At 41.1% G+C, this 21,450-nt stretch overlaps 4 protein-coding genes across 5 annotated transcripts in view; 2 read left to right on the top strand and 2 right to left on the bottom strand.

The window, feature by feature from the left end:
* Window positions 1–648, bottom strand: part of her8.2 (hairy-related 8.2) — a 3,108-nt gene extending 2,460 nt beyond the window's left edge. The window contains exon 1 of one of the 2 annotated variants that reach the window (XM_020586747.1): window positions 541–648. The gene's annotated coding sequence lies outside the window, so the exon portion shown is untranslated. The remainder of the gene's footprint in view (window positions 1–540) is intronic. The other variant, XM_020586740.1, reaches the window with a different exon arrangement.
* Window positions 649–4,527: 3,879 nt separating this feature from the next.
* Window positions 4,528–9,612, top strand: cab39 (calcium binding protein 39). Its single transcript, XM_020586683.1, has 8 exons — window positions 4,528–4,641; window positions 4,784–4,948; window positions 5,615–5,733; window positions 6,905–7,073; window positions 7,887–7,946; window positions 8,307–8,372; window positions 8,903–9,046; window positions 9,432–9,612. The coding sequence occupies exons 1-8, from the start codon at window positions 4,528–4,530 to the stop codon at window positions 9,516–9,518; spliced, it is 924 nt and encodes a 307-aa protein (XP_020442339.1). The 3' UTR covers window positions 9,519–9,612.
* A 3,044-nt stretch (window positions 9,613–12,656) lies between these two features.
* On the top strand, window positions 12,657–18,033 carry itm2ca (integral membrane protein 2Ca). Its single transcript, XM_020586716.1, has 6 exons — window positions 12,657–12,905; window positions 14,550–14,693; window positions 14,836–15,024; window positions 15,448–15,558; window positions 16,528–16,678; window positions 16,886–18,033. Exons 1-6 carry the CDS (start codon window positions 12,813–12,815, stop codon window positions 16,975–16,977), a joined length of 780 nt encoding a protein of 259 aa, XP_020442372.1. The 5' UTR covers window positions 12,657–12,812; the 3' UTR covers window positions 16,978–18,033.
* A 158-nt stretch (window positions 18,034–18,191) lies between these two features.
* On the bottom strand, window positions 18,192–20,375 carry LOC109951930 (lysophosphatidic acid receptor 6-like). The gene has a single exon (XM_020586703.1). It carries the CDS (start codon window positions 20,184–20,186, stop codon window positions 19,350–19,352), a length of 837 nt encoding a protein of 278 aa, XP_020442359.1. The 5' UTR covers window positions 20,187–20,375; the 3' UTR covers window positions 18,192–19,349.
* Between the last annotated feature and the right edge of the window lie 1,075 nt (window positions 20,376–21,450).

The raw sequence follows: 21,450 nt of genomic DNA, 5'->3' as shown, positions 1-21,450 counted from the left end.
TGGGAACCGGAGCTGAACAAAGACTATATTCATCCAATCCTAATGAGCATGACGAGAGTAATAACCTCCAGTTAGGGTGGACTGTCCGGCCGAGGAGGAGGAGGATGCTGAGGCTCCGGCAGGTGACCGGCGTCTTAGACAAGTGTAATGGATAGTACCTGGGTAATGAATTAAATCCACCTAGTTCATAACTGAGTAAAACACTGCAGTAGAAACAGATCGACGTCTCCCACAGGTGTGGTATATATAGGCTCTGTAGCCTACAGTCAGCATCGTAAACAGCTTCTTGTGTGTTATAATTACAATTATTCATTTACAATTTTCTCAAAGTTTCACCAAGTCATATCTTGGTACTATGAGGATAAAAGGTCCTGTTTGTGTGTGAGAGAGACTAAAACGAATAAACAGTAATGTGTTACAGGTCACAAAAGGTCATTGTTATGGACCCATTAAGGAATGCGCCTACAATAGGGAATTTTTATCCGAGGCATTGAATTATGAAATGACTTAGCCTGTACATAGGCTAAACTGCAAACTTACCTTGTAGGTCCTACGGTAGTGCTGCTCGTATGCTGTCTGTATAGCCCCCAGTCTACCCCATCAGATAACTCAAGACAAGTAGATAAATCAGATAAATAAGATAACTGGAGACATCACGTTGTAAATGTCAGCTGTAAATGGAGTGAGCGCGCCCTCCTGCGGTCACCTGCCGTCACCGCTGATACAATGACACGAGACGGCCAGAGGAGGCGCTACATGCCGCTGCAGTTACAACAGCTCCGTTTCAAGCGTAAGCATTTGGGCTGAGAGAAAGAACTAGGACACGGGCAGTGCAATTAACAAAGGCTACGAACAAGGAAAACAAAGGAGTTTTTGTTCCAAGGAGCGCCTGAATTGCCTTTTGCTGTCACTGATAAATCGGGGGTCGCTAGTGAAAGCGCCTTTTACAAGGTAGTAACTACATCCTGTTATGAACAGCTACATATTTGCAGTCATTGTAGCATAACTTAAGGCTTCTTTAGGTAAAACGACTGCTGTCAAGTTAGCTATATCTGCTAACGTTAGCTTGTTGGAGAGCTCTCTGTGAGTCGAAACGTTTTAGCTGCAGCTAGCCTGCTGTTGATGATCTACTAACGCCAGGTATGAACTCGATACTATCCGCTGCCAGGCCTGGCTTACGTTATGCTAAGTTAGCTAGTTAGCATTACCAATGTTACGTCGCAAAATGGGCTATCAACAACTTAGTTCTTGTACCCCTAGCAATTTTAAATGAAGCTAGAGAAGTCTAATAAGATTTGTAACTATTAGGCCTTCTGTGTGTCGACAACAACACCCACAAATACACTTTTCGCAAGCAAGCCAAAAGTAAGTTAACTGGCACTGCTGTGTGGTACATAGTCGTTGAAAAATACATTAACCTTATAGGCCACGTTTGGTTAGGAACCGCTTTCCAGCAAAGAGTAAGCTGAATCAGATATATTATTGTGACTGTGACTAAAAGTCGTCTTGCATTTGCTATAAATACAGAATTATTCGGAGCAACTAACATCCATTTTATTAGCATTGCGCAAAGTTGGCACGCTTCGCACCATCACAAACCAGGCATGGATAAGATGGGCGGTGCTCGCTGTCAGGTTCATGCTAGCCAGCTACTGGTCATAGGTTTGCAGCTTGTTTATTAAATTATGCGTGTTTAACTTTTTAATATTAACGTTTTGTGTAGCCGAAATCGATTTGCGACCCCTGTACATAAGTTAGCCAAATGGCTAACTTATGTACTTGCATTAGCTTGCTGTGAGATGATAGCAGAGCATCTGATGGTGGGAGCTGCTTTGTTTGGTTTCTTGTGGTTGGCGTTAAGTATATTTGAGCCTGTTGTAATCCTGGATATGTAAACTTTGTTCTGCCTAACATGACGGTGATTCCCTTTGGAAGAGTCGGCAGAGGTTTGTAAGGCCAGTTTGTGGAAAGACAGGCCCACAGCACCTCTGACGTTTGTTGGCCTGACATTACTCCAGCACACCATACCTGATTAGTAACGGTGTAATTGTGAGTCAGAGGTGACCAGCTGATATTAGCTGCCATATGTGTTGCCTTCCTATCTGCGTCACTATTATCGGAAGCGGTCAAGAGTAGCGAGGCGGTTCTGCAGCCTGCTAGCTACATTAATGAGCATTAGTCTGTGCAAAAGACTGGTTTAGCCACCTGGCGAAGTGGAGGCGTTTCTAGATTGATAAAGATGGGAACAAGCACAGCTTAAAGCGTTTCGGTCACAAATCATTTATGAAAGGTGGACTGCGCCTCCCACTTCACCGCTGCTTGGTTCGTATTCCTGGCCTCAGCGTTGCTTTTCTAAATGTGGACTCTCCCTGCCCAGACATAGGAGGAGAAGTGCAACTGCTCCAGGGTTTTTGTTCAGAGTTTAGAGGATCCTAGCAGGAATACAGGTTGGTATCATACTGTTAGACTGATATGTAGCCTCTAAACCGAATGACTAGTGTTGGTGTGTTCTGGAAATCCATATTATCATGCTGGAAAGGATGTCTCAAAGGGCAGCATTCTTAGTGAAAACATATTTTTACTTGAGACAGGGTTTCCACCATTCCTTAAAGTCTTAAAAGGTCTAAAATCCAATAATATGAATTTTGGTTGTGCTTTTACATCACCTTTCTTTTATTACTCATCTGTCATTGCACAGAAGCACGTTTAGGTTGTCTTAAATGCTCTGTGATAGCCCAGGCTCTCTCAGCTTACTTCTGGTTTCCCATAAATCTTTGGCTTTTGCTGTGTAGTGTAATTAAAATGTTTGGATAGGTCAGAGAACTGAGTAGATAAGGCTCCTTGTTAAGTAGCACATCTGTCAGTTGCACTCGGCCATGCCTTTGCTGTGGTCGTTGTAGCGTGGTTCAGGTTGTATAGAGAGGTGACTCAAAGGTTGCGATTACTGATCTAAATTAGTTACCTGAGAGAGTACTATATATTTAGTAATGTGTTCACTTAAATATCTTAGTCACTATACAGGGAGTGAAATCACAGACTAATTCACAGGGAGTCATATAAAGGTCTGAGGCTTCGTCAAAGTAAACACTGCATGGTTAATAATTGACAGTGACCAAAAGATCAGAAAACAAAAAGTCCAGCAACACTCCCAGTGTTTTGAGCAACTTTAATGTAAAGACCAGTGTGTTTTGGCAAGAAACATTTGTCAGGGTCTGTTCCTGACGAGACCTGGGTTCAAATCCAGCTCAGTGTATGATGTTAAACTAGTGACCAGAAGATCCACACAATTGTACTACTGCTGAGTGAAAGGTCGCGTCTATCATTTATCATGTTCCCCATTGATCATTTAGATTCTTGCACATGTTAACACATTAGTAACTTCCTAACATAAAGGCAAATGAGAGCACATGTTTTTTTTCCAACATTTACGTCTAATGGAATTTAAAAAATTGGCAATGGCTTCTTCATCAGGGCTGAACTCACAGTTTGACATCAGGGCTAGCTGCCTCTGTAGTTTGTTTTACTGTAGAAGCTATTTTTGCTTTTCTTTATCTGCCTTTGCCCCTGATGACCACACCCACAGTTTCACTAGGTGTGCAGAGTGGACTTAAGTTGTTGAAATGAGACTTGGCCCACCAACAAAACACTTTTTGGAGACTGGCTCAAACAGCACTACCTGCTTGCTTGCTCTATAGGTCTGAAGTTATTTTTAATGCTCTACACTAAAGGTAGAAGTCACAGAATAATTCACAATCATATACTCTATTACAGAAAAATACACTTCTGAAAAGGCACAGTGTATGTATTTGTGAACAAATGAGTGAAACCAGTATTGTATTCACTGGCTTATCAGCTTTCACTTCAGTAGGTTTTATAAACATGATTTCACAGCATACAGACACAGCAGCATAAATATTTAGTTTATTTTAATATCAAACTTCCATTAACTGGAACTGTGAGAGTTCCAGCTAGAGTTAATTACTTCTCTCACTGTTTCTGCAAATGGGGGAGTGTTTCAGTGAGAAAAGAGGGTGATGCTTTAATAGATAATATTGTCTAATACACTAAACATAATGCATCCTGACCTGATGTGTCACCCAGCCTCACATGAGACTGGTATAAACTTAAACCTGCGATTCTATGTTGAAGCTCTGCACTGTAGAGATGTATGTGTTGTCCTGTTTCTACCGTTACAGCTCCTAAAATCTGTTTGTCATCCTTTATCCAGATATGCGTGATATCATAGTTTTGCCTGCATTAATAGGACTTTTGAATAATCTGAGAGTCACAAAATATATATCTATAATCTCCTCCTTTGCCTGCTAGAACACCTACTTGTGTGTATTTCTGTACTTTTCTTTAACCATATAAACATTGTTATCACTACAAGATATCATTTGGAAAGACAATATGCAGTGCAAAAGCATTACTATAGGCTTCTCCATGTTATCAGGGATCTGATCAGTTTCAGGTGTCGTTCCTCAGGTGGACAGTCCGCTGCCTGGTTGCTCGTGGTAACTTCTCGCCATGCCTTTCCCCTTTGGCAAGTCCCACAAGTCGCCGGCGGACATCGTCAAGAACCTTAAGGATAACATGACAGTGCTTGAGAAGCATGACATTTCAGACAAAAAGGCGGAGAAGGTAGAGTCAACATGACACACTTGTTCTTCACTTTCACATGAGGAATACATCATCCCTGAAATGTCAACGGGAGCCATTATTTTCTTTGTCAATGTAACTACAAGTTGTCTATGTTACTTGAAATGTATGTACTTGTATTCAGGCTGCAGAGGAGGTGTCAAAGAGCCTGGTGGCCATGAAGGAGATCCTGTATGGAACTAATGAGAAAGAGCCCCAGACAGAGGCAGTAGCTCAGTTAGCCCAGGAGCTCTACAACAGCGGGTTGCTCAGCACCCTCATAGCAGACCTACAGCTCATTGACTTTGAGGTGAGACTTTGTGTTTAGATGAATTGTTAATATGACAAAAGGTTGCATATGTCTTTAAAAAATGTACGCTCAGGCACTGAGGCTAGTCATAACAGATCTGCCTTGTTGATATGTGGGCAAGCTCATGTCTCTATGCAGTATGTCAAACTGGTGCTGTGTGGTAACGACTGCTGCAGGCTTCCTTGACTCACCCCAACACAGCATGACTCACTGTTGTGTGATCTCTCTCTTCCTCTTTTACTCTGTCTCGTCCTCCCTCCATGTTCATGAGGAAAAGCTGGTAAAGAATGGTAACAAAAAAAAAAAAGATGTACATGACAAAAATGTTTCTATTAATTTTAGCTTTTTGTTTTTGTAGCTGTTTGTCAATATCCTTGTCATTATCTTGAAAGGATAGCCAGCGTCTTTCTTCTCCTTAAAGTGACAGGCATGTTTCATTGTAGCAGCGTAGAAATGAAACAAAATGTACACATTTCTCAGACGCATCATCTAAAATCACCATACCTTATGCTTAGAGCTGCATTTTGGCTTTCCACCCTGATCTAGCTCCTGCTTGCATTGTCAGTTTGGAAATGTGTTGTAAAACATGTAGTTTGTTGTACTCTCCGTCATAATATACATTTCTGCTTTATCAAGCCTTTACTTATGTATTCTTTTTGTCACCAGGGTAAGAAGGATGTGGCTCAGATCTTCAATAATATCCTGCGGCGTCAGATTGGCACCCGAACACCCACGGTGGAGTACCTCTGCACCCAGCAGAATATCCTTTTTATGTTGCTTAAAGGGTAAGGAAACACACACATACACACCAGAGTGTTATCATGTTCCCCACTGATCATTTAGATTCTTCATTTAGACCCAGTAACTTCCTAATATAAAGGGAAATGAGAGAAAATGTTTTTAAAGGGTCTGCTGTGTGAAGAAGAAGGATGAAAAAAGGCTGCCCATGAAGCAACACTGAGTTTTAGTAGAACTGTTGTCTGCCTCTCTTCCTCTTATGATCTAAGTTTCATGAATGCAAACAAAAGAACTGATAAAGATAATGAGTGTTCATTTTTTTTTAAAATCTCTATCATGCCTAGAAATGTGCAGAAACCATGCTCTACCAATGCTAGCATTTAACTCGAGTACCTATAGTTAACGATTCCATGCGTTCACAACATCGACACAACTTTTGGTGTATGTCATCCTTTGTGTTTGTTCAGTAAAGCCTGAGGGATGCCATTTAAAAGTCTGTAACAAAGCAGTGTTTGAGAGGACCTGTGCCATATGCAGAAACTCCCATTGTGATTAGTGCAGACTTCCCTTTTTGAAAAGTGCGCAGTAGATTTGATCTCTGTTCAGTGGAGTCACCACTTTTTGCTTATATATATTTAATAAGCAGCTGAGCTTGGTCCAGGCATAATGCAGAATGCACAGTGAGGTAAAAAAGAACCCTAGAGTAACAGCTAAAGACCTGAAGGATTCGTTTGAGTTGGTTAACATCTCTGTTCATGACTCAGCCATATGCAAAATATTGAACAGGCATGCTGTCCATGGCAGGACACCACAGAGGGAGCCATTGCTTTCTAAAAACAGCATTGCAACATGCCTGAAGTTTTGTCTTCAATAAAGACATGAAAGATCATGACTGTTTGTGTTTTATCAGCTTAGAAATATTGAGTTTGTTGACACTAGTGACTTTGGTGAAGATCACATCACATGTCATGACCACTTTATGCAGCAAATTTTAAACCGTGTCGTTACTTGTGACTGTAGCTGAAGAGCTGGGCAGAGCGTGGTGGAGCGTAGCAGATCGTAGTAGAGCAGGGAGAAGTAGTCGTGGGTGGAGCAGATTTCTTTTACAATTATCACAACTGGTGATGTATATCATGATTATGGCCTCTGATTTCAGTTTCCCAGCCTTTGCTCTCAGCAGATCAACATACTCTTGTGCTGTGTTGCTCTTCTGTGCAGGTATGAGTCTCCAGAGATTGCCCTAAACTGCGGTATCATGTTGAGGGAGTGCATCAGACATGAACCACTGGCCAAAATCACACTGTGGTCAGAGCAGTTCTACGACTTCTTCAGATATGTGGAGATGTCCACATTCGACATTGCCTCAGACGCATTTGCCACTTTCAAAGTAAGTCAGCTCTCTTGTTCAGCTCAGCAAAATTTATTTTGAGTAATGCTCTGAAACATCTGTGACACTTTACATTTTCAAGCTGATGGCTCTTTTGCAAACAAAAATGCAGAAGGATAATTTCAAAAGTAGTTAAGGCTGAATTCACATTACAGGCTTTAATATTCAATTCAGATTTTTTTTTGTCAGATCCAGTCTTTCTGTGTTGATGGTTCATTTAGGCTGTGTGTGAACGCCGCTGAGCTCTTAAACTGCCACGCTTACCCAGATTTAACTGAAATTGAGCCACAAATAACGACGACGTAATTTGTGTAACAGTCAAATCGTGCAAATTCTTCAGACGCTTAAAATGCCCACATGATTTGTTTTTGCAAGGTCAGAGATTGAGTATAATGCCACATATGGAAGTTGCCTGGATCTGATTTGGAAAAACTCCAAATTGGTTTGCTCACTTTTGTGAGAAGATCAAATCTGAGTCACAAGCTGTAAGTGATTATAATATGTCAAAAGCAGCACAGATGCTTTTTATGGTTTCATGACTTCTGTCTTCAGCATCTACATTTCTTACTTGTATTTAATTAGTGTTTTGTTTACATTGTATAATTTGAAACATAACTAATTCAACAGCTCAAACAGCAAATTTGTAGCTTTGGCTGCAATTACTGCTGATAATGCAATAGTCATCGCAGTCAATTCTAAAGATTATTTTCACATGCATGAGGTATCTACATTGTCCACAAAGGACACAAATGGGACCAGGCAAAGTCAATAACCATTAGCTCTGAATTTATTTCTTTGTTTTTCTGTTCCCAGGACCTCCTCACAAGACACAAGCTACTGAGCGCAGAGTTTTTGGAGCAACATTACGACAAAGTAAGCCCATGCTTAATGCTGCTGCTTCCAGAACTTCAGAGGAGCTAAATCATTTTCTTTTGACCAGTTCCATGTAAATTAAGACTATAGTCTGAGTGTTTGGCAGGCTGGCAGCCTCTTGCCTGACGGCATCGAACCAGCCATTTGGGACATAATTTGCAGCCTGTGAACACAAAGTAGCTGTCAGCCTATGAGAGAGAATCTTTCATTTTCCTGTCATTGTGTTTTGATATAATTCACAGATGCAGTTGTGAAAATCACTGCTTGTCGCATTTAGATAACACTCTCTCGCCCCCGTCCACTTCTCTTTTTTTTTTTTCTTCTTTCTGTCACGACCTCTTTCTCTCGCTCTCTCTCCAGTTCTTTAGTGAATATGAGAAATTACTCCACTCAGAAAACTACGTGACCAAAAGGCAGTCCCTCAAGGTAAGGACTCTGGGTCACACCAGTAAACAGGTCTCATGTAGTGGCACAAGTCTATTCAGAGAGCTATTTTAAAAGTGGGCTCTCAGTGTTAGGTTTCTCTGAACCATTCGGTTTCCACCACTTTATTGTGACAGCCATCTAGTGGTGGGACCAAAAACAACTCATCTTTTTAAAGCCCTTTTAATAGTGTTTTACTCACTTATGCTTTGATCACTGGCACAAATTTGTAGCCAAGTTTGAAGCCTGTTATGACATTCATGTGGTGTGACAGTTATTTTAACACACTGGTTAAATGGAGGCAACTGCTAAATATTTTTTTAGTTTGTTATTAATCATCATTAATGATTGTAAACAAAGAGTAACACAGGGTTATATATTAACTGATAATCAGTTAAGAAATGTATTATATTTCACATTCATGTGCTTAAAGGAGATTATTCCGCAGGGTTTTAAGAGATCAATTTGGTAAATGTACAACTGTCTTCAGAATTACATGCAAACTGATATTGCTTCCTGTTTTTCGCTCCTAGTTACTGGGGGAGTTGCTTCTTGACCGGCACAATTTCACCATAATGACAAAATATATCAGCAAGCCAGAGAATCTCAAACTAATGATGAACCTGCTACGGGACAAGAGCCGCAACATCCAGTTTGAGGCTTTCCATGTTTTTAAGGTAAAAATCACATTGTAGTAAGATACAATAAAGCACTTGGAGGTAAAGGAAAATTAAGAGCACAGTGTAATGCACCCAGTTTTCTGCTAACAGAGAAAAATATATGAGGACTAGTAACAGACAAAAACTGTCCAGGAAAATTGACTAATGTCCAGTAAATGTTTCTGCAGTTATATGAAAAGTTAAAGTAATCTTAACATGACACACTCAAATATTGTGTTACTAAAAGCAGCTGCCACGATTGTAAAACATTGAAAACATGTGCCTAGTGGGCAAACACCCTTAGAGTGGTATCAAAGAAAGTAGTATCAAGAGACATGTATATCAACACAGAGTGTCTTCATAAATGTGTATCAACATCCTTGTCCTCTTCCTCCATTACCAGGTGTTTGTGGCCAACCCCAACAAGACGCAGCCCATCCTGGACATCCTGCTTAAGAACCATACCAAACTCCAGCAAGTTCCAGAATGACAGAACAGAGGATGAACAGTTCAATGATGAAAAGACTTACCTGGTCAAACAGATCAGGGACCTCAAGAGGCCTGCCCCTCAGGAGGCCTGAGGAAGGTGCAGAGGTGGGAGCCACCAGGACCATGTCTGGACAACATCTGCTTAACGAACTCATCAGCAGCTGCTGTTCTGGTTGCTGAACAACAACTGAGGTACAAGTGGGAAAAACTAACAAGAAAAAACAAACATACCAGTATCAGCTCATCAGGAAGTCCCCAGCTCCTCTGCACCACAGTGAACATTAGATTTTTTTTGTTTTATTTTTCAATCTTTAACATTTGAAAGAAATAAGAGAAAATAATAGATGTTGCTGCTTTCTTGCACACAGAGACATGTAAAGTATATTATAATCACAAAGCAGTCCATCAAACATAGTGAGAGAAAATGTTCGTGCTTTTAAAGTAAGCCAGACTTCCTGATAGACACACCACACAGCAAGGAACAAATATAGACACGTTTACACACTTATATGTATTATGAAAGATATGCATACACATACCGCAAGAACTAAAACGTGATGGAAATGGTACGAGCAAGTTGAACATTGGTGTGTTTGTTGCATGCCTTGAAATGTGACAGATCCGTGGCTGTACCTGGCGCCAGCTCTGTGATGGCCTGCCCAGTCTGGTTCCCCTTTTCAGTGCCACAGACTCGGACGTGCACGTGCATCACAGCAACTGCTACAGTTTGTATCTATGCCTTTATCTGATAAAGAAGCATTGGTTCATGTTTGCAGTTTGTGGGGACATCACCCAGAACCATTTACCGCCTGTGTGCTTTGTTACGACACAGCACTTGAAGCACATGAGGAAAGATGTACGGTATGAGTTTGGTAAAGCCTGAGAGCTGGGTCTCTTTATTGTTCTTGGGACAGGGTGGACATGTACATATGCCTTTTTGTTGCTTTGTAGAGTTTTGTTTAACCTTGACGCATGGCATATTACCTTAAACATCACATTTTTGGTTAATTGTAATCAGATCGCTTTCTAACCATGAAAAACAAACAAACAGTGTTTTTGCATTTCATTTTACTGCTGAAATGGTTGCTGGTGGCTTCCTTTGTACATAACTTAAAGGGCCAGCTGACATTTAGCTAACATGTAGGATATTAACAATTTGTACAGCAGAGGAATGTCATTGTATTAGCTCTGGATTTGTTAATCCTCTTTTTATTCTACAACTTCATTTTACATATCTCTGACTGCTGAAATGTGCAGGGGTGTTGGACAGTGAAAAGGGGGGGGAGAGGAGATTTGGAGAGCATTAACTGGAACATGAAAACCTATGTGTTTGTGCACTTTGTGAAGTGCTGAGCGATCATCAGCTAACTGATGTCCAAGAGAGGATATTTCCCTCCTCAGTTTCATTAACTTCATTCTTCCCCTCATTCTCACCACCTGGCTGGTGAACGAGGAGTGCTGTGTGCTGCAGCAGTGAGATCATCAGGACGATGGCAGCTCAGCGCGTCATCCTTACTTCCCCTCTTCCTGTGTTTGAGCCGTGCTTTTCAGGGGGTTGTTGATTCCAGTACAGTATGAGTGGAAAGCGTTGTGGGTAGCAGTGCTCTTTGTGCCATGTTGTCTTCTTTGTGCTAGGTAAAGCTGATCACACCACAGATTTGTTAATTTGCAGTGAATGAAACAGTCCAAGTAATGATATGTCTATACAGTACATTCAGACAGGCAAATAAGAAACCAAATCAGTGCTGACAGCAGCAGCACTGGGGCAGTCCACAGTTTCTCCATGCACATTGAACATGCATGTTCCTCGCCCTGGCTGTGCATGATGCTGTACTAAAGATGTTGTACTGGAATTAACCTCCCAGAGTATTTACAGTAACAGCATTGAAATGTCAAATTGAACACTGTATGGCTGTATGCTGACTTTGACTGCAGTTTCAGCATAGTGTGTGAGTGCTTTCAAAAGTGTCAAAGGCCTGGGCCCTACAATCCAAATAAAGGAAAAACAAAAAATAAACATTTGGAATAAAATAAATCTGTGGTTGTTTTCTTCCAGAACAGAATTTGCACCTCATCTGGCAAATGTCTGTTAATACTGGATGGTGCATCTTGATATATTAAGGTGGGCCCTTTTTATCAGTACATGACACTACCACGGTGTAAGTATACCCCATTCAAGTGAAAGGCATGTGTTCACACAGTACTTACTGTTAGCATGATGAACAAGTGTCAGAAGTAAAAGTACATTATGCAGATTGGCTCTTTACAAAGCAGAATATGCCTCCTAAATGGATTTTCCACAACCTGGCAACCCAAATGTATCTGAGACTAATCTTAGATTCCTTAACAAATATCCTGTAGATATTAATAAAACTATTCAACTTGTGAAAGTATGTTATTTTTATGTTTTCAGTATATTTACATATTGCTTTTTTTGTTGGGAAACATTTATTCTAACGCAATGCAACACTATAATGTCTGATATTCTATGTATGAAAACTTGAAATCTGTACATTGACTAGTTACTGACAGATAAAGGTAGTGGACTAAACAGTACAATATTTCTGGAATAACCTATAGGCCATTAAATATGCCTATTAGGCACAAATGGTAGTACAAATAACTCAAAGCTGTAGTAATTGTACTTAAGTACATATTAAAACAACACAACCACCACGTCAACACAACATAGCCAAGTGCAGTTTCAGCTTAGTGTTACTGCAAAGTGTATGGAAGCCCGTTCCTGCCACTTGCTACTAGTGGCAGCTACCATTTATTATATAAGCTACTAATATTGCAGTGACGTGTTCTAGCACAGTCCTTTGACCTCACCTCTATTTGGAAGAAAATCATCCAATTTGTTAAAATGATGCAAACAGTTTTTATTGATTAATGGGCAAAGTGGGTTTTATTAGCAGAAACTTAGTATAATTAAAAATATATAGCTGCTTAAGACATTGTCAATAAATATGTGTTTATGTTTTCGTTAACAAGTGATGGTAAATTAGGTGTATGTGCAATTGTATCTGCATGAGTTGATACAATAAGCTTGGTGTGTTTTCTGAAGGGAGTTGGATCCTTTACACTGCTGTGAACAGAAAACAGCGGACTGGTCCTTTTTCCCCCTAATACAAAAAAAGCATACTTCCGGTAGATAAAGACAAAACCAGCTAGAGAAGCAGCTCAGCTGTGAGAAGAGGGCGGATTGTCGACGAGGTGAGGGGAGGTGTCCAGCCATCGTTTAACACGAAGAGCGAAGACTCCTGCCGCAGCAGACGAGCAGTGACACCGAGCCATGGTGAAGATCAGCTTCCAGTCTGTCGCGGGACAGAAAGTGGAAAAGGAGAGTGATGGCGACAAGACCGAGATTCTCATTCCTCACCGGATGGTGAATAATTGTTATTTATTGTTATTTCTCTTGTCGTCCTCATTTTACCTATGTAATGTGATGCGTGCGGTGCTCCACAAGGCAGCTTGATCCTGATCCTGATCCTGATCCTGATCCTGCACCTGCACAGCCATGAACGGCAGGATGTTTTTTGGCATCTATCGCCATTAGGTTAGAAACAAAACATGTCATTGCTGTGATGTTTCGGTTTCGGCTGCGCCAGTGCGCTTATTTCAGCCTTCATGCGAGTTACCACAATATGCAAATGCATGCTCTTTGTTTTGAGGATTGCAAACACAAGGCAATAGAACAATATAAAGACTTTGTATTGGATTTAGCTTCATAATTGACAGCCTAGGACGCTTTTTTCGGCAATGCAGATTTAAGTGAGCAACTACCCAGATGTTAAAAAAAGGTAATGTTAGAATAGAAGAAATGCACAAGCACTGACTGACAAAATGGCAGATGGGGTGCTTTGGTTTGCAGTACATGCAAGATTATTGTTCACAGCTCTAAAGGAGGCAGAGCAGTGGAGTCCTCAACTTTGCTGTAGCAGCATCCCAGCATCGCTTCAACCCTGATCAATGATACATAGTCGAGCCCCGAGGGTGATGAACTATATTGGAGTATACAGTAGACAGGACATGAGTCATGCATATAGCGTGAAAACTGCAGAAGGCAAGAGCTGAAGTAGTTGTGTGACTTGGAAACCTGTTCATCCAACAGTACCACACAGGAGATGGACAGGCCTCATGGTGTGTCACGCTCTCAGTCGGTGTGAAAGAGCCTCTATCTCTCTCAGTGGGGTGGGAGAACACAAAGAACTGAGTCTCACAGAACTGTGTATTCTTACACGCACAGTTGTCGCCTTGTCCCTGTGCACCCTCTGTCTCCAAATGCTTGTACAAAGAACAGTACACAGAACTGGAACATCCTAATATTAGCCTCAAAACCCATCCAAAATGCTCAAGATATAACACAAAAACTGTGAAACAAAAGCATTGCTTTCAAGCTTTTTGTGTCATTTTTCTTATGAAACGATTGAACATGTTCACAGAGTACTGTCATTATTTTGCTTTGAAGTATCTTTTATGAGCCATTTCCCAAGCACACTATTGTTCTTTCCCTCCCTAGCTCCAGCTATGAATACCAGCTTTTTATTGTTTTTTTCACAGAGCCGGCTTTTCACAAGATAATTTCACCTGCCACAAGCACTCCTCAGTACAGCTACAGTAGGCAGCTACTCTCTGTTAGTCATTACTGTAAATGGATGCACACAGTGAGTGGCTACTATCTGTGTGTAGTGCTACCCTGCCAGCACAGGTTGGGCGCGTGGCGCTGGCAGATGGGCTGCGAGACTGGAGGCGTCTGGGAAGATTACTCACCATCTCAATGAAGTTTTCATTACCAAACGCCCTGTCATGCCTTCCTCTAGCCGGGCTCAGTGCTACTAATTCCTGCTTAAAATGCAGAATTGACATTTATGTGAGATTCTATTTTAGCAGTTAGTTAATTCAGGTCATTTCAGATGCTCATCATAGTGAAGCTGAGTAAGCTGAAAGTTGGATTGAAGCTGCCTGCACATGCTTTTCTGTGTCTTGTTGAAGTGTTAATACACAAGCTCTGTGTGTGTGTGTATTCCAGGATGAGGAGGAGCTGGTCTTGCCGCTGCGGCCCAAGAAGTCTCCCCTCAACGGCCTGTGCTGCCTGACATTTGGGCTGGTTGTCTTCATGGCTGGTTTGGTCCTTGCCTCCATCTATGTGTACCGCTACTACTTTATACCTCATGTAAGACATGCAAATATACGCCTCAAATTGCTCCGTACTTGATGTCCTTACTCCTCTATTACTTCTGATTAATAAGGATACTCTTGCCACAGATTTCCAAGTGTTGCAGCTGGTGTGTTGATCTAAGTGCATGTGTGTGCAGATGCCAGAGGAAAACCTGTTCCACTGCCGGGTGCTTTATGAAGACTCTGTGTATGCCCCCCTTCGTGGGCGTCAGGAGCTGGAGGAAAATGTCGGCATATACTTGGCTGACAACTATGAGAAGATCACTGTGCCCGTGCCTCACTTTGGAGGCAGCGACCCTGCTGATATAATCCACGACTTCCACAGGGTGAGGACAAAAACACACACATTTGACATCTAGGCACTTTATGTTCTGTGGTGCTTTACGCTAATGTCAGCACGCCGATGTGCTCACACACTGGCTGATGTTAAGCAGTTACCATGTTCACTATTTTAGTTTAATGTGTACACATGGTGACATTTGCTGATGAGCATAATGTCAGGAATTTTGTTTGCTTTTCAGGCACAGTGTTCAGTCACAAAACACTGGACAAATTGACATTTTTACCTGATGAGGATGGTAGAGAAAAAGTCAGTAGGATTAGGGACCACCTTTGGCAATTAATTTCATACTTCCTGAGGTATTATCCAACTGCATTAGACACTGCCAGTAGAACTGAAACATAAGATTAAAAAAGAAACAGAACACTGGTTTCTGGAGTTTGTGTTTAATAATGTGTTTATTTTCCAGGGACTGACCGCCTACCATGACATTGCTCTGGATAAGTGCTATGTTATTGAGCTCAACACCACCATTGTGATGCCGCCACGGAACCTGTGGGAGCTTCTCATCAATGTCAAGGTAGCATAGCTGCAGTGTTATGCTCGGGTTCAGACTACACGATTTTAGCTCGATAATAGCCCTGCCCGGCAATTGTCAGGTGTTGTTACCGAAAATGGGCGTCAGGCATGACAATCGATCGTTTTAGCTCATATAGTGTGATGACCACTGACTGTATATAAAAACTCAATGTAATTTAAACAAGTGAGTTATATAAAAATTCACCGCCCATACAATTGTCATGGAAGGGGAAATTAGCTATGAAGACCAAAACTGTTTTTCGTACCAGGCTATAAGCATGTTTATTTCTGAGGGCAGTCTGTGGAGATTGACTTTTGACCTTTTTGGAGTCAGCCTCAAGTGGCCATTCGAGGAACTGCAGGTTTTGGGACTTCCTCGTTGACTTCATTTCTCAGCCTCAGAGGTTGCTGCTTGGCCCCCGTCACAGTAGCTACATACACATCACTTGCTGAAGTGACTCAAATCCCATTTTTCCCCTCTCTAAGGGGACTCAGCTCTGACCATTTCACAAAAGTGTGAACAAACCAAATTGGATTTTTTCAAATCACATCTGAGCCACTTCCATATGTGGTTTTTCATTCAATTCATTTTCATTCTCTGACCATGTGACTGTTGTCAGATCGGAGTTAATGTGTTTTATTGCCTGTGATCACCATTCAGTTGTGGCCCCTCACAGACTAGTTATAAATAAACACGGACGAGAGCAACAGCAGCGATGGGGTCAGTGAATAGATGAGGGCATTGCACATTTGATAGACATTTATAGAGAAGTTTGTGATCAAGCCAAACTGGAAGGAACATATCGTAAGCAATGCGGCACTGGGGCTTCTGGGATGTGTCACACCTGCCACCATGTTGCATCAGTCATTCTGGCCGTTCTGTTTTTAATTTATCTAGTCCTTTAATGTTGGAAAACCTGATCCCAGTGAGCTTGTTGTTTTGGTAAATGTACCTTGCTGTGTCTCGCAGAAGGGAACATACTTGCCTCAGACCTACATCATCCATGAGGAGATGATGGTGACTGGCAAAGTGCACAATATACATCAGCTGGGACCCTTCATCTCTCGTCTGTGCAACGGGAAGGATACCTACCGCCTGAAACGCCGTGTCACCCACAGACGTAAGTTGGGATTAGTTGAAAAAAGTATTTTTAAAAAAAAAGAGTGTTATTCACCTGATAGATGGCAGTACAGTCTGTGTTTTTGTTTCAGGGACAGAAAGAGCTTTGCTATTTTAAACTGTTGTGATTAGATCTGAAGCTTGGTATGCACCAACCAAAGTCACATTGCTCATCCCCTCGCTGCATCTCATCCTGTTTCCTTCACAGGCATCAGCAAGCGCGAGGCCAGTGACTGCAACCATATCCGTCATTTGGAAAATACTTTTGTGGTGGAGACGATTATCTGCAATGAAGCGTAAACACGATGGTAGTTTGTGTCGTCCCACCACCTACAAAAAAAGCACATCTCCTGTCACTTCCTCAGCCACTGTAGCACCCTCTTGTGGATCTGATCACGTCTGAGTTGCACTTTACCTGTGATGTTGGTTTGATGTTCTTTGTAAAAGAAGTGGATTTTTTTTTTTTTACAATTTCACAAAGAAGATTTGTTTTTAATAATTTCACTACCTGCCTATTCATTCTCTTTCCTGTAGGTTTGTTTTTTTCCTGGAGTGTGATGCAATACTAAGCTATCTAGGTTCTATCATAGGATTTTCCTTGTAGCAAAGTTCTTAAGCCAACAATGAATTATAATTTCAAGACTTTTCCTGTGTCTCATTAGGGATCTGTGTTATTGGTTACTGTTGTTGGGTGAGATCACTGTCTCCATGTGTTGTCAAGGTGACTGTGGTTTTGTTTTTCCCCCTGCTCTTGAGCTTAGTTAGTGACATTGTGTTACTTCTACTAACACATTCATCTGGGCAGAGCATGAAGCCTTGTAGATTTAAATAATCATTCATTTTTCTCATGGTCTTTGTAATGTAAACATGTAACTGCTGATGACTAGCTGCTTGCTTAATCCTCTTGCCTGCCAGTTGTTTCCTTCCTCCCCTTTCTGCTTTTCACTTTCTTCTCAAGAAGCATCATTTCACAGTTGAGCTTAAAGACGGTTACACTGGGCATTAGACTTCATTGTTTGTTAATTAAAAAGAGTGAAGACCTGTTTATTTCTGATGCTCTCATTTATCATCAGCTTTTCTCTTTTACCGAGCTTCATCGCTGTATTTGTGAATCATTTTACAATAATGTCTTTGCTTTCCCTTGCATGTGTTTATCTATAAAAGAAAAGCGGCATTGTTAGATTGTTTTGTAAAACAATGTTTAAAGCCTTAGTCCAGAGTCAGAGACTGGACTAAAGTTAGTACTACTGAAAGGGAGCATATTATATGATATGGTAGTTAAACAAAGCCAATTTTAATCTGTATATTTCGTCTGCAAATGAAATATGTCTGTGAATAAAGTAGTGACAAAATGTAGCATGTGTTAATGCTTTATTTAATTTAATACTAAAACCTCAGACCCAGTGAAATCATGTCACTTGTTTCTCATCGTCAAAGAACAAGACTAACCAAATCAAACATATTAAGCTTTTCTTTTTTCTTGCACAAGCCAGTGTAATGGTGCACTTGGTTCCAATGTCATCATCTTTATCTAGCTCTTGCATCACAGCTTTCCTCTCTGCCTCATCAGGTATGAGGGTTTATTATTTCTGAATTTTGTCTTAATGTTTATGTGGTCAGATCTCGAACAGATAACGTTCATCCTGTGTTCTACCGTTTGCCTCATTTGACATGGTAATGTCTACTATTAGGTTGATATAGGGAAAACCTGTCAGAGAGAGGTTATTTTGCCAACCCTCAGTATCTAATTGCATTAGCAGTGATCACTTTTAGGTCATTTCAGATCTGCAGATGAAGTAATCTAGAGCCTTAGAGTCTGCTGTAGGCTTATACTGACGCCCTTCCATCTGGTGGGGCTTAGGATTCGAGATCTGCTGGCTGCAAAGCTGAGACATTCAGAAAAGACAAAAGGCCAACTCACATCAAATGATTTATAACATTCAGAGAACAGAAGGGAGTCAAATAATGTTAATATACAAAATAAAAAACACAAAAGCAGAAGGAGGGTGCTAAAAAGGTCGGTCCTGTTTTTCACTCAAAACCTTTAGGGTCCTTTCTTAATTGCCTGAAAACCAGCTTGGTGTTTCACACATAAACATACATCTTACATTTCAAAGTTCAGTTCCAAATGAAGGCAAGTTATAACAAGATTCAGCCACAAAATGGCAGACGATCTAGTTAGTTTCAAGATGTAAACGTTTTGGGAAACACACTAATTCACTTTGTTGCCAAATTTATTATTGATATAGAAACTAAAGTGTAAAAACAGGCTGTTTTAAGGGGTTATGAGACTGTTCTTAGCCATTTTATGTATTTTTGTACCTTCTATCAGAGCCAGACTAGCTATTTCCCTATATTTACAATCTGAGCTGAGCTAGATAACCATCTCCTGACTGTAACTTTATATTAAATGTACTGGCATGAGAGTGCTATTTGTCTTTTCTAACTTTTGGCAAGAAAGTAACAGTTATACACTTCCGTTCTACATCCCTATATCAGCAAGTTACACAAACATTTCACTTCTTGATAAAACTCATAATACAGTCAAACTCGGAACCAAAGGTTGAATCCACATCCAAAAAACCTATTGGCTGAAAAAAAAGAAAAATCTGAATGACACATGGGAAATCTGGTACCATCTCATGAAAATAGGAACACCATATGTCCTATGTCTATTGTTCTCTTGCAAGATCCACATGCTCTGGTTTCTTCCAGAAGGCATCTAAGGAAAAGTAATACAACAGTGGATCCAGACAACAGTTCACAGTAGTAAGACATATCAAAGGTGTCAGGTGTGAAGGTGCTGAAGTCATGAGTAAACCAATTGACAAAGGCAAGAAACATATGGTGAACATAACCAAGTTCATGACAAAAATCAGCATGACATTCATCTTCTTGTTGACCCTTGCAGAGTCTGTCACATGTTTGTGTAGAGTCCAAGACACCAGAGCAGTGGACACAATGTTGACTGCCAGCATGGTGAACACTAACACAGCCTGAAAATATTGCATTGCTGATCTAGGACGACGCGGAAGAAATTCAAAGCAGGTTGACTGAGTGTAGTTGTTTAAGTCTCTTGCAGAGTCCACAAATTCTGGGATGTGCAACAGCAACAAAAACAGCCAAATAAGAGCAGCAGCTCTCCAGGCATTCGATGAGGTGCGAAGATGCCGTGACCTCAGAGGGTAAACCACAGCCAGCAGCCGGTCCACACTGATGAATGTAATGAAGATGCAGCTGGAGCGGATGTTGTCGCGAAAGAGCATTGTGATCGAACGGCATGCCATTCTGCTCATTGGCCAGGTGCCTGTGGCATAAAAATAGACCCTCATGGGCAAGGAGATGACGAGCAGCAGGTCTGAGATGGCCAGGTTGATCATGAAGACAGCACTGGGGGATTTGAGGTTGTGGCGGCGTAACAGAATCCACAGTGACACAGCATTGAGAGGCAGACCCAGAACCAAAATGCAGCCAAAGGCTACAGCATAACCCAGCTGTGGGTCCATCATGCCAGATATGTCTCCCGGTAGAGAACAGCAATGTTTCTGCTTGCTTCTTTAAATGCTGCACTTAAACACAGGACGCACTTGTTCCTTCCTCTTTCTTGTCGGTGAAGTTAGAAGTTGAAAATGTCAGATGGGGTGTGTGGCTTCTTGTACATATAACAGGAAACTCACACTTGATTGAGGAAGTCTGGTCACTGTGACGTTAATAAGTTAACAAGTCAGGCCTCATAGACAACTGGAAAACATTTTGGGGAAAACCTGTTCTGATTAGCAGAGACGGCATCCATCCCACTTTGGGTGGTGCGGCTCTCTTATCTAGAAATCTGGACGAGTTTGTTTTACAACCTAAATTATGACAACCCAGAGTTGAGTCCAGGATGCAGGGTCGCAGTCTTACACGCCTCTCTGCTGTCTCCTTGCAGCTGCTACCCACCCAACGCTCCCAGTACCCCATAGAGACTGTGTCTGCCCCCCGCCCACCTAAATTATATAAATCAAGAATCAACTCCAGAGGAGTTATTCATAAGAACCTAATTAAAATTAAGATGACTCCTCTTATAGTAGAAAGTAATAGGACAATCAAATGTGGACTATTAAATATCAGATCTCTCTCATCTAAATCTCTGTTAGTGAATGATTTGATAAGTGAACATCACATTGACTTATTGTGTCTTACTGAAACATGGTTACAGCAGGAAGAATATGCCAGCCTAAATGAATCCACTCCACCTAGTCACAGTAACTGTCACATCCCTCGAAACACAGGCCGAGGTGGAGGTGTGGCAGCGATCTTTGACTCAAGCCTATTAATCAACCCAAGACCTAAACATAGTTATAACTCATTTGAAAGTCTCACCCTGAGTCTCTCACACCCAAACTGGAAAACTCAAAAGCCTGTTCTGTTTGTTATTGTATACCGTCCACCTGCTCCTTATTCAGAGTTTTTAAGTGAATTCTCAGACTTTCTGTCTGATTTAGTGCTTAGTACAGATAAAATAATCATAGTAGGCGACTTTAATATTCATGTAGATGCCGACAATGACAGCCTCAACAATGCATTCTGTTCATTATTAGACTCAGTTGGCTTCTCTCAAACTAAATAAACCCACTCACTGTTTTAAGTTGTTCCCCATAACCCTCTTCCGGCTGACCATTTTCTAATAACTTTGTAATTTACATTAATTGATTATACTCTATGTGGGAAACAATTCTGACAATGCAGATGTCTATCTGGCAATGCTGTTACCAAGTTTAAGGAAATAATTCC

The sequence above is a fragment of the Monopterus albus genome, unplaced genomic scaffold, assembly GCF_001952655.1.
Source record: "Monopterus albus unplaced genomic scaffold, M_albus_1.0 scaffold8.1, whole genome shotgun sequence".
NCBI lineage: Eukaryota > Metazoa > Chordata > Actinopteri > Synbranchiformes > Synbranchidae > Monopterus > Monopterus albus.
This window is presented reverse-complemented; position numbering and strand designations above follow the sequence as displayed.

Coding starts and splice junctions, on each gene's coding strand:
- LOC109951930 (XM_020586703.1), bottom strand. CDS start 20,186: ATGATGGACCCACAGCTGGGTTATGCTGTAGCCTTTGGCTGCATTTTG.
- itm2ca (XM_020586716.1), top strand. CDS start 12,813: ATGGTGAAGATCAGCTTCCAGTCTGTCGCGGGACAGAAAGTGGAAAAG. Junction 14,694..14,835: donor GCTACTACTTTATACCTCAT/GTAAGACATGCA, acceptor ATGTGTGTGCAG/ATGCCAGAGGAAAACCTGTT. Junction 15,559..16,527: donor AGCTTCTCATCAATGTCAAG/GTAGCATAGCTG, acceptor TGTGTCTCGCAG/AAGGGAACATACTTGCCTCA.
- cab39 (XM_020586683.1), top strand. CDS start 4,528: ATGCCTTTCCCCTTTGGCAAGTCCCACAAGTCGCCGGCGGACATCGTC. Junction 7,074..7,886: donor ACGCATTTGCCACTTTCAAA/GTAAGTCAGCTC, acceptor TTCTGTTCCCAG/GACCTCCTCACAAGACACAA. Junction 8,373..8,902: donor CCAAAAGGCAGTCCCTCAAG/GTAAGGACTCTG, acceptor TTTCGCTCCTAG/TTACTGGGGGAGTTGCTTCT.